The 12,747-nt window shown below is 29.7% G+C and overlaps 4 protein-coding genes across 4 annotated transcripts; all 4 read left to right on the top strand.

Moving 5' to 3' along the window:
* Positions 1 to 2,102: 2,102 nt before the first annotated feature.
* CBG02913 lies at positions 2,103 to 5,076 on the top strand (the record flags this gene model as incomplete). The annotated part of the gene is made up of 3 exons (XM_045242356.1): positions 2,103 to 3,081; positions 3,360 to 3,379; positions 4,843 to 5,076. 3 exons carry the CDS (start codon positions 2,103 to 2,105, stop codon positions 5,074 to 5,076), a joined length of 1,233 nt encoding a protein of 410 aa, XP_045092168.1.
* Positions 5,077 to 5,753: 677 nt separating this feature from the next.
* CBG25581 lies at positions 5,754 to 6,395 on the top strand (the record flags this gene model as incomplete). The annotated part of the gene is made up of 1 exon (XM_045242355.1): positions 5,754 to 6,395. One exon carries the CDS (start codon positions 5,754 to 5,756, stop codon positions 6,393 to 6,395), a length of 642 nt encoding a protein of 213 aa, XP_045098120.1.
* A 1,170-nt stretch (positions 6,396 to 7,565) lies between these two features.
* On the top strand, positions 7,566 to 7,715 carry CBG25580 (the record flags this gene model as incomplete). Its single annotated transcript, XM_045242354.1, has 1 exon — positions 7,566 to 7,715. One exon carries the CDS (start codon positions 7,566 to 7,568, stop codon positions 7,713 to 7,715), a length of 150 nt encoding a protein of 49 aa, XP_045098119.1.
* Positions 7,716 to 7,809: 94 nt separating this feature from the next.
* Positions 7,810 to 11,618, top strand: CBG25579 (the record flags this gene model as incomplete). Its single annotated transcript, XM_045242353.1, has 2 exons — positions 7,810 to 9,229; positions 9,439 to 11,618. 2 exons carry the CDS (start codon positions 7,810 to 7,812, stop codon positions 11,616 to 11,618), a joined length of 3,600 nt encoding a protein of 1,199 aa, XP_045098118.1.
* Between the last annotated feature and the right edge of the window lie 1,129 nt (positions 11,619 to 12,747).

Raw genomic sequence — 12,747 nt, 5'->3', positions numbered from 1 at the left:
AACAAAATTGCCAATCAAGGAAGTTCAAGAATTCTTGAATCAGCAAGATGTTTACACTTTACACAAGCCAGCACGTAAGAATTTCAAGAGTCAAAGAGTTTGCGTTTGTGGAATAGATGATCAATGGCAATCTGACTTAGTAGAAATGATTCCTTATGCCTCGGAGAATAATGATTTCAAGTATCTCTTGACCATCATTGATTGTTTTAGTAAGTATGCATGGGTTGTTCCTCTTAAAAGTAAAACAGGCAAAGAAACTGCAGATGCTTTGGAATCTATCTTCACAAAAAGTAAAAGGAGGCCACAAAAGATGCAGACTGATCCAACAATGTATGAAATCAAAGATCAGATGAAGAAATTAAAGGAAAGTTTTATGAGGAAGAATTAACCTTGTATGATAATGTCAAGGAGGAATATAAAGTTGAAAAAGTTCTGAGGAAAAGAAAAAGAAAGGAAAACGGTAAGATGGTAAAAGAAATATTTGTCAAGTGGTATGGATATCCAGATAAATTTAATTCTTGGATTCCCGAATCAGATTTAAAATCCTAAATACTAACAACCTTAACTCTATTATCCTTGATTTCTACAATATTTTCTGACAGAATCAGACAGTAACATTTAGTACTTTGAGCAATGTTTTTAGCGAAGCTGGCTTTTATTGTAACATCAGGTCGAGATGCAATGATTCTATCATTCTGTTTTGATACATCAAATACTAAAAGTGGATAATAATAATAATACACATCTTCTTCCATAAATATGTAATCTTTGACACTTTCATAATAACTATTCCTAAATTATTTAGCAAAATTGTATTGTTGAACTGCATTGAATTTATCAAAGTCGAATTTTAAGCATTCATATGGATATCTTTCTGAGTGAGTTCAACATAGATTTCTTCCAGTCCACAATTATCAAATTTAGCAGCATTGAGATAATTGTTATCTCTTGCAGTCTGAAAAGAGAGAACAATATATTTTATTTTATCATATTTAGTTCCAAGTTTCCAAGTAAATTCACGATTACCATTAGGAATATTATAACTTTCAAATTGACGAGATATAAAAGGCATTTGCACTAATTTATTACTTTCAAAGAAATTCAAAAGTTTATTTTGCATTTCTAAGGAAGGTATTATTTTAGGAATTATCCATTGCATCTTGTTTATCACTATCTTAGCTGTAAATTTAGTAGGATCACTGGAAGTAATAGAATTCTTGTTTTCTGGAGATCTGTATAATGAAAGTTGGTGCTTTCTCCCATAAATAATGCGAGTGTAACACTCCGAGAATCCAAAAATGTGTGACAGAGGAATACAGAAAGTAAGTAAGCCTTTTCTATTTTTAGTATATTTATTAATTTTATATGTCATAATATCCTTAGTCTCAAGGATCCAACCAAAAGTATTCTGCTTATTCATTGTTAAACTGTAGGTCAAAAGTCCTTTCATAAGTGAAGCTCTTCCAGGATCAATGACATTTTCAACTTGCATACCATCTAAAGAGTAAGTAGCTCTATCAAATAAAAACATAGGAGCATTATTTGTTAATGATACTTCATCAGCTTCGGATAATGCACTAGAGTCTAATTTAGTAAGTTGTGCTTCTAAGTAGATCTAAGATTTATGAAGAAGGAGGTATTGATCACAAGTTTCTATTATAAAATTAATTTCTCCATGTTGATTTAAAGAAGATCCACTAGAAGGAAATATACTAATCAAATTTTCTTTTTGAATTGAAGTATCCTGAACAATTGGACTATCAAAAATCAAAATTCTATCAACAGCTTCTAATATTTTTGATTCCGGCATTTTTAATTTATTTAAAATAAATTTTCTGAAGTAAATGAATCTCTCTCGAGTATTACAATTCTATTTCTTTTTAACATTTACTCATTATGATATTTTGGCAAGTGCTAAAAGTATTATATGTTCTTCTGATGCTCCAGTTCAATACTTTAAATTACCAAAATTACACAAATGTAATTACCATAGACAATTGAATGAAAAATCAAAAGTAGTAAGTTATGAAGTCTTCAAACCGAACATTATCGAATACTCAAGTGAAGCTAAGTTGTGTAAGAAATTAGTTAGTGAAGTATCAATGTATACAGATTTTTCTGGATATGAGCATCTAGTAGAAAAAGAGTTAAATCATCGAAGTATAAGTCTTGCAGAATGTAGAGAATGGATTGTAAATAAGAAGTGTGAATATGGAAGTTTAGTGAAAGGTAAAGAAGGAATGTCAGATTCGAAGAATCCTAGAACCTCTGGTTTTTGGAGTACAAATAATAAAGTTGAAGTAGATTATCCAAATCGATTTACTAGTTTTTTCTCTCCAAAAAGATATTACAAAGAGAATTGTATCATCATTGAAACTAAAGTATATTCACACTTCAATCAAAGTAGACCATCTAATATTCTCTCCGACTTAAGTAATTGTAAATATCAGGATGGTTCTTGTCCAATAAAGAAGAATGAAATTATGATTTGGGATGTCAATACTTCCCAGAATCGTCAATGTATTTCAATTGGAAAATTAGATGGAATCATGAATAATGGACTGTGGATAAATAGTAAAAATCAAATTGCTCTGAGTTTGAATAAAACCAAAATTGTGAGAGATTGTAATCTTGATCTCTTAATTAGTGAAGAAGGTTTTGCAGTCAAGGAAATTCAAAAACTTCCTTCAGAATTGAAGACCTTTGGAAATCCTAGATCCATAGGATTGACACAACAAGCACTAACATCAACTCCTAGTCTTCAAGAAATGAGTTCAAAATCAGAGATTTCTAGATCCCAAGGATTGTCAAATCCTCAGAAATATGCAGAGTCTTCGACTCCTAGATCCGAAGGATTGTATCAAAAAGAAAGAGAAGAATATTATAAAAGACAAAGAGAAATCCAAACGGTAAAAGACAAAGAAGTAAGAGATAAATACGAAGCTGATCGCAAAGAACTTGAGAAGAGAAGAGAAGAAAAAATGAAGCAATATCTAGAGTTTGAAAAGAGAAAGAAGGAAAAAATGGAAAGACAAGGATTATTGAATACTACTAAAAGGGACAAAAGATCATCGAATCAAAGTTTAGAAGATACTTCTAAACCTTTTCCATTACCTACTTATGAAGAATACTCAAAGATTAAAAATGATTGTTTACTGCTTCCAAGTTATGCTGATTACCTAAGGTCTAAAGATAAAGAAATCTCCGATTTCGTTCAACCAAAAGATCTAGAAGTCAAGGACTTTGAAAAACAAAGAGAAGCTTGTGATACTTTTCCAAGTTATGATGAATACATTACTAAATTTGCTATGCACTAAAAGAATTTGAAAATAGAAAATCTAAAAGAACAAGAAGACAAGTTTACTCAGATTTTCAAGCAGCTGGAGAATTTCAATACCTTGAGAACAAATCAAATAATCTTTTGAGACATACAACTGAAGTAATGTGTGATATATTTAATGAACACTCCAGTCTCCTTGAAACACTAATAAGAGATAATCCTAGGAGATACATTCAAAAACAACTAAATCATTCAGCAATAAGAGTTAGACTTATTTCTCAAGAAAACTTTGCTAGCGCTAACGCAGATGTTGTAGAAGTGACATTTTGTAAATCTTTAGAAGATGAAGAAATTGAATTCATAGATTTATCGCATTTTGATGGATTCAAGACAAGTATAGCTCTTACTCAAGGACAAATACCCATTAGAATACGATCCCTTGGAGATAAGATTTGGTATTACAAGAACGAACCGAGTGGGGGAATAATTTCTAGTTCTTTAAACAGTAAACTTCCTAGAAGCGAAGAAATTGTGAATCTCAAGAAATTTGATGATTTTGATCTCAACTTTTTAGATGATAAAGTAATCTTTCATGAACATATCCTCCTTGATACTAAGACCAATATTGAGGAAGAATTAATTAAAAAGTATTACAATTATTAACACTTCGATGATATATAAGGTTTATTGGTTCATATTTTACTTCTCCATTAGAACCTAAAGGAAACTTGCAAATTATGTTACTCTGTCTTTCATCAATGATGGTATCACAAATAAGATTACAGGATAGATGAATGAAATTGTTTACTTTGAAATTAGAAGTATCTAAAATTCCATCAATACGAACAATACTAATACTACTAATTTTCAAATCTTGTGGAAATTGAAATGTCTTTTCATTTGTTCGATATAAATTTAAGAAGAGACTTGTCATTCTCTTTATTTAAATAATTTATTTTATCTTAAAATTTTCAAATACTTTAAATACTGTGAAATCTTGAGAAAATGACTTCTGAAAAAGAAGAATTTGCAGATTATTCAGTTAAAAATTATTATCCACTTCGTAACAATAATCCTTTACTCCCCCAAAGTATGAGAGGTTGTATTATTGGAAAGAGTGGATGTGGTAAAACTAATTTGCTAATGAATTTGCTTTTGGATTCACCTAATAGTAAAGGATCCGCAAGGCATTCACCTAGTGAAGGAGAAGAATACCTTGATTATAATAATCTTTATATTTTCTCTAGTACTTTATTTCAACCTTGTTATCAAGCACTTATTAATGGACTTAGTGAAGGTTTAAGTAAAATGGAAATTAGGAGGTGTTTTGAAAAGCAAGACTTTATAATTGAGGAAAAGGATAATCCAAAGAAAATCATTGATATTCATTTCTCAGAAAAAATAGAAGATATTCCAGATCCTAACTCAATTGATCTCAATAAAAAGACTTTAATAATTTTTGATGATCTTTTATTAGAAAACAAAATAAAATAGAGCAATATTATACTAGAGGAAGACACTCCGGAGTGGATTGTTTTTACATTTCTCAAAATTATATAAAGCTTCCAAAGAATACAATTAGAGAAAATGCTAACTTCTTCATAATATTCCCACAAGATAAGTTGAATTTAGATTACATCTACAGGGATCACGCAAGTGAAATCAAGAAAGATGAATTTCTTGAATTTACAAAGGACGTATGGTCTAAGAAGTATAACTTTATGAGTATTGATAAAACTTCAGATATTGATAATGGTAAATTCAGGAAGTGTTTGAAATATTTTTATGTCTTCTAACACTTTTAGGAAATCTTCGATTTTTACTTCTTTAGAAATCTTCGATTTTCATTTATTTTTGATTTATACTTTTCTGAATGAAAGCAATTTGCTCTTCTGGTGTTCGTTTTGTAATCATTTTAGAAATATCTATTAATTTTGAAGATCCTTCATTTGTTGTTCTTTCACTTCTTTGATGATCTTCTCTTTGTATAGTATTTGAGGATTCAATATTTTGAAATCTACCTCTACTATCCTTATTATTTACAATCCTCTGGATTTCGGAATCCACGATTTTATAACTTTCTAGATTTCCTAAAGAATTGTTAGAATTGTTAGAAGTGTTTGTGAATTTTCGAATATTCTTATTTAAATAATCTACACTACAACCGATTTCTCTACAGAATTTAGTTTTCTTGACGTAAACATTTTTATTTTTGTAATCAATCCAGGCATCATATATTTTTCTATTACTCATTTTTGTATTTATATTATAATTTTTTTCTTTAATAGATTATAATGAATACTAATGGATACTTTTAGATACTTTTGGATACTAATGGATACTAATGGATACTAATGGATTATAATTGATTGTGATGAAGAAGTTTTAGTTCATAAAAAATTGTATATATAAATCAAAGATTTACTTTTTCTTACAAATATAAATCAAAGATTTACTTTTCTTACAAATATAAATGAGTCAGTTAAAATTACAAACCTTTGTGAATGATATTCAAAAGATTGATGGTAATAAGAACCTTGATTTCTCAGAAATATTGGAATATACTAAAAATGAATACACTAAAGAAACAGCTCAAAATTACTTGGATGCTTTAGAAAAAATGATTGCAACCATTGATGAATCCAAGCTATCTCAAAGTGATAAATACAGTTATAAATATGCTTTTACCAAACATTTAACATCAGAATGTAAAAGTGAATGTAAGAGTATTATAATCAATTGTCTAGGAATTTCTAATAAAAAGAAATCATTGATACTCAAAGAAACACAAAAAGAATATCAAAAAGAAAGAGATGAACACAATGAGCTTAGGAAGAAGTATAATGAAAAACAAAAGGAACAAATAGTAGAAGTACCTTCAATTGATCTTTCTCTTACTCTAAAGAATAAGAAAACTTTAACAAATAGAGAATGTCTAGATTTTCTCAATGATCTGGATATAGATGATACACTTCTTAGTGATAAATTTAAAAGAGTTAGTGTTTCTGAAGACTTTCCAAATGTTTCTAGAGCATATGTAAAGAAAGGAACAACTAAAGAGAATAATATCATTCAGCGTCAGCAAGCTTCCTTCAGAAGTGAGAAATCTAAATAATTAAAAACCAATACCCAAATAAATACTTGGAAGATCTTTCTTTTTTATTTTTCCTCTTCGAAGCAATTCATCTAATATGGAATGAATCTTATTATATTCTCCATTATTACCAGCTTGATAAGAACCAATACTCAAACGAAGTGAATTCATAAGAGCATTAATGCTGGATGGCAAAATGATTGTTTGATTAAGGGAACTTCCTGTAGCTGTTGTTGTTGAACTACTTTGACTCTTGGGAACACTACTTTCAGTAGCTTGAGCTTTCGCGACAAAATAATTATCTTTAATGAATTTCCATTTATCACTTGCATCAGCATTATATCTTTTACTACTTTTATCAAATTTCTGATACAATGCGTCTGAGCAAAGTAAGATTTCTCGATAATTTTGAGTATCGTCATTCTTAATTTTATTGAGATCTGGAGATTTTTTAGTTAGTAATTCCATTAAACCATTCGTTGCAATGTAAACTGAGTTATTGATTTCCATTGTATTGTCATCAAATATTATGTCTTTATTTCCAATTGTGTATTTGTGTCCTCCTTCTGGAGAGTATCTTATTGAATATCCTGCAGTGCTTTTGTCTCTAGTATCTTGTAAATAAGTAGCAATTAGACTACTAACTTTGATTTCCGAAGTTTTACTTGGTGTGGATTGGATTTGTTTAGTAGGAGTTTGCGCTACGCAAGGAAGCTTTGCTGACGCATGAGGAGGTGGTAGAATTTGTTGTTGCTGTGTTACTCCTTTAAATTTCACAAGTGAATCCGAAGGAGATCCTTTAAATGAATTAAGAGTTTGAACTATCTTATTCTTTTCATCAATAATTTCCTCCTGTAGTTTCTTATTTGATTCTAGTATGGGTTTGAATACTTCTATACGGTGATCTTCTACGTTTTCTAAATGCTGCGCTCTTCTAAGTTTTTGAGACGATGTTCTTTTCTATTCTTCAAAAATGAATTTATTATCTCATTCCTTTTCTTGGGATCATAGATTTCTACTGAAGTTGGAGGCATTTTTTGAAAAAGTAATTTATTTAAATTCGAAGAATCCGGAGATTTACAATCTTTATAAAAATTATTGTATTTATAAATGGAAGAAATTACTCAAGAAATAAGTTTCCAAAATATTTCTTTAAATTCAACACCTGTTGAAGAAGAAGATCTAAAGAAAATGAAAAGAGATGAAGTTCGTAGAAAAGTTGCAATGATTGGAAGTGAATTGAGAAAATACATTCTCAAATCCAAAGAAATCCAAACTATGAGAAAACAAGAGATGATTGATTTTATTATGAAGTTCAAAGACATTACTTCACTGAGTTAGAAATTTAGACTTTTCTTGAAAATTTTTTTTTCTATATAAAAGGAAGTCCTACATCCTTCTAAGATTTTGAAAAAGTAATTATTTTTGAGAAAAAATGGATCATTTCAATTCATTGTCAAGAGATGATCTTCGTAAAGAAGTCATTAAACTTCTTGATATAATGTCCGGAGGTGTAAAAAGTAAAAGAATCCTTAAATCTCAACAATTAAGATCTATGAGTACCTCAGAACTTCTGACATTTATTAGAGAACATTTACAAATAAACCAAGCTGAAATTAGAGATATTCCACTTACGCTTAAGGAAGTATTTCCCTTCGAAGATCTTATTTTTAGTGATTACAAAGAAACTAGAAAAGGAATTGTAAGAACAACAACCTATAGAGACAAAAGCAAAGATATACATTTTCATAAATACTTTGATCTTTTTGAGAAAAGAGGAATCGAATATTATATAAGAATCATTACAAAAATAATGAATTCTTTCTTCGAAAAGAACAAAAATTTTGTAATTAATGACATCAGAAGTGATACTTCAGTCAAAATATATTTGAAACTAGAGTTCAGACAAATGAAGGACTCTCAAAAAGAAGAAAACTTTGCTGTAAGATCTGAAACTAAGGAATTGTGTGTTGGTGAAGATCGAGAAGAATGGTATCAACATGCATGTCAAGAACTGATGATGAACATGGAGAATTTGCAATCAAGAGGTTCTGGTTGGACTATTTCAGGAATAAATTACCTTGAGATGAACCAGACTATGTGTCATTCGCCTAGTGGTTCTTCCTACATGGATCTTCCAAAATGTATTAATGTTAAACATTGCGTCATTAATCCTAAAAATAATGATGACAAGTGTTTTATGTGGTCTATATTAGCTCATCTTCATCCAGCAAAAGATCATGTTTCAGAAATTTATAATTACACTCCTTATCAAAATGAACTGAACTTTGGAGATCTAACTTTTCCAATGAAAATTAAAGATATAAATAAGTTTGAGAAAATGAATGATCTTGTTGTAAATGTGGTAGAATGTACTGAAAAAGGACAAATAAATCCATTACGTCCTTCAAGAGGAATCACTGCTGATGATAGCAAAGTTATCAACTTATTATATTATGAAAATGAAGAAGGAAATTCACATTACTCCCTAATCAAAAATCTTGATACCCTTATGAATAAACGAGGAGAGCATCAAAAAAAGTTCTGTGTTAGATGTCATTGCTCTTATAATGTAAATATGAATGATAAGAGTAGATCAAATTATCACAGACACCTCGAGGACTGTGGTAAAAACAAACCGGTTTCACACAAACTATCCAAGAAAACATCTGTAAAGTTCAAAAATATCAGTAATACGCAAAAGCATAGATACGTCATTTATGCAGACTTTGAAAGTATCATTGAGAAATATCAAAGAGCACTAGATAATCCAAAAGAATCATGGACTACAGATGTTGGAAAACACATTCCAGCTGGATTTTGTGTTGTTGTAGTTGATTCTTATGAGAAAAAATGTATAGTATCAAATCTTATATTGGGCATAATGCTGCTCTAGAGTTCAACAAATACATTATTAAAATATCTCAGGAAATTGTGCAATTAGGTAATGTGGTAATTAGAAAATTAACTCAAAAAGAATGGACTGAATACAATGGAAACAATGAGTGTCCTAATTGTAAGATTGAATACAACTCTAAAGATATGAAAACTACCAAAGTTAGAGATCATGATCATTGGACTGGAGAATATCGTGGACCTCTTTGTGGAGCATGCAACATATTGAAAAGAAAGAATACATTCATTCCAGTTTTCTTTCACAATCTTAAAGGATATGATTCTCATCTCATTATTAGTTGTCCAGAAAGTACTGAATTCTTGAAAGATTATGGAATTGATATCAAAAACATTTCTAGCAACACTGAAAAGTTTATTAGCTTCAGTTATCATCTTCCCTCTGAAAGTAGAAATTTTTACGACAGATGCGAAATTAGATTTCTTGATTCTTTCTCTTTCATGTCTTCATCGCTAGATAAACTTGTTCAAAACATGTGTAGTGATGACATGTATATTACTAAAGATTATTATTCTTATCATAATGAAAGACCTGGTGATAGTGAAGAACTAGAAAAATTTGAAATAATGCAAAGAAAAGGTGTATATCCCTATGAATACATGGATTCTTTTAAGAGATTCCAAGAAACGAAACTACCCAATATTTCTTCATTTTTTGATATGTTAAACGGAAAATCTTGCAGTACAAAGGATTATCTATATGCTAAGTTAGTTTGGAATAAAATGAACTGTAAGAATTTAAAAGATTATGCTGAAATTTATATGATCAATGATGTCCTTCTCTTGGCAGATGTTTTTGAGAATTTTAGAAACTTGAGTCTCCGGGTTTATGAGCTTGATCCTTGTTGGTATTTCACAAGTCCGGGATTAGCTTGGGATGCTATGTTAAGAAAAACTAAAGTAGAATTAGAAGTACTTCAAGATGTTGAGAAATACCTGATGATTGAGAAGGGAATAAGGGGTGGTATTGTTAATGCTGTCAAAAGATACTCTAAGGTTAATAATAAATACACTAATACTTTTGATCCATCAATTCCTTCAAATTATCTATTGTACTTAAATGCCAATAATTTATATGGTTGGGCAATGTGTCAAAATTTACCTACTGGAGATTTTCAATTCGAAACTCAATCTTCAATTGATATTCTCAATGATGAGAGTTTAAAAATAAAGGACTATATTGATTATTTTAAAAATTTAGGTAAAGGATGTATTTTCGAAGTAGATTTGGAATATCCTAAGGAATTACACTCAAAGCACAATGATTTTCCTCTGTGTCCAGAAAATGTGAAAATTGATAAACAAACCGTAAAAAAGTTGTGTAATACATTATTTGATAAAGAGAAATATGTTATTCATTATGAAAACTTGTTGCAATGTCTGCAATTAGGACTAAAAATTAAAAAGATACATCGAATTCTTAATTTTAAAGAGAGTAATTGGTTAGCTCCTTACATTGAAATGAATACTAATCTTCGAAAACAAGCAAAAAATGAGTTTGAAAAACACTTCTTCAAATTAATGAATAACTCAGTTTTTGGAAAAACTATGGAAAATGTTAGAGAACGAGTTGATGTTCGTTTAGTTACTGACGAGGATAAAATAATTAAACTAGCCTCAAAACCTAACTACAAAAGAACCATAATGTATAACAAAGAGTTATCTGCTGTAGAAATGGAGAAAACAAATATAACACTTGATAAACCTATTTATGTCGGTTTTGCTATTCTAGATCTGAGTAAGTGGTTAATGTATGATTTTCATTATAATGTAATGCAGAAAAAGTATGGATATCAAAACGTAGAGTTATGTTATCAAGATACTGACAGTCTCATATATGACATCAATACTGAAGATTTCTACAAAGATGCGGAAAAAGATATAGATTTTCAAAAATATTTCGATTTTAGTGATTATCCGAAAGATCATGTATTATACTCAGAAGAAAATAAAAAAATTGTTGGAAAATTCAAAGATGAATTGAATGGTAAAATTATGACTGAATTACTTGCTTTAAAACCTAAACAATATGGTTTTAAGACTCTAGATGGTGAAGAAACTAAGAAAAGTAAAGGAATAAAGAAAAATATTGTCAAGAATGAACTGTCACTCGATGATTATAAGCATAGCCTTTTTAACAAGACTATTATTAGGAAAACTCAATATACTATCAGAAGTGTTAAACATACTATTTTCACACAATGTCAGAATAAAGTAGCTCTCAATAACTCTGAAAATTCTACAGAACATAAACGTTACATAATAAAAGATAATCACTCGACAATGGCATTTGGAAATGTGAATATCAAACCGGAGGTTCTGGGAATCTGAGATTCTTGTATTAAACCAGAGGTTCTATGAATCTTTGATTCTAGTATTAAACAGAATCTTTTATAGAAATGATAAAACAATATCTTGAAAGTCTTTAGTTTCTAGTAGTTTTAGAAGAAGTAAGCAATAATAACCACAGTGATGAGTTGCGAAGTCTTGAATTTGAAATGTTGAACTCGATATTTTTATTTTATCTTCTCCATTTTTTAAATATTCTTGAAGTTCTAAAGGTGGATCTAATCCGAACGAATCAAAGTAATATATTTTATCCTTATTTTTGGAATAACAAACCCAATGAGTACCATTATTATTTGAAGAGTCAAGATTTACAATTCCCACTTCTTTATCTTTCGACTTCGCTGGTAAAGTATCTCGCATAAACACACCACGGAAATTCTTAATTCCTAATGAGTCAACTAATTCAATGAGATCTAGATTTGTTAAAGGCTTTAGATCTTTTTCTAGCTTCGCCATTTATTAATCATCATTTTTATAAGAAACTCCAAACTACAAACTACACCTTTCCCCATTTTTGAAAATTGTTGAAAATAAGCCTTAAAATGGCTCAAAATGTGAAAAATTGAAAGTGGGCAAAATGGTCACTTATACGTCCAGCCTAAAAAGTGACGTTTTTTCAAAAATGACTGATTTTCGATGAGCTTAGACACTTTTTTGATTAAAAATGAGTGTAAGAAGCATGAAATGGTGCAAAAAACGTCATTTGGGCAAAATGACCGTCCAGCGTCAACCATTTATATACTACTAACACCATGACGCTTTATTACAATTTTTACTGTTTTCGCTTTCAGCAACTCTCTGGAATTTATCGTTGATTTCAGCTACGGTCTCAGGAATTTTTTCAACAGTTTCTTGCTTCAAATGGGGCGTCAATAGCTTGAATTCGGAAAACAAGTGTTTTTGAAAGAGATTTATAAGTTCTCTCCTCAAACTTGGAACGTTATCTTTTTTGTTTTGACAGAGTCATGTGTAACTGTTGGGGACACAATAGAGTTTCGAAATCGTTAGTTTGGTTAATCTTTTTGCACTTTTGTTGAAACGTTTCCCCAGACAGGATTCCAAGCTAATTGAAATTACATATGTTCCTTTCTGTTGCTTTTCAATCCTAAAT

Source organism: Caenorhabditis briggsae, assembly GCF_000004555.2.
Source record: "Caenorhabditis briggsae complete genome, chrII, whole genome shotgun sequence".
Classification (NCBI taxonomy): domain Eukaryota; kingdom Metazoa; phylum Nematoda; class Chromadorea; order Rhabditida; family Rhabditidae; genus Caenorhabditis; species Caenorhabditis briggsae.
Note: the sequence above shows the minus strand (reverse complement) of the source record. Positions and strands in the feature narration are given on the sequence as shown.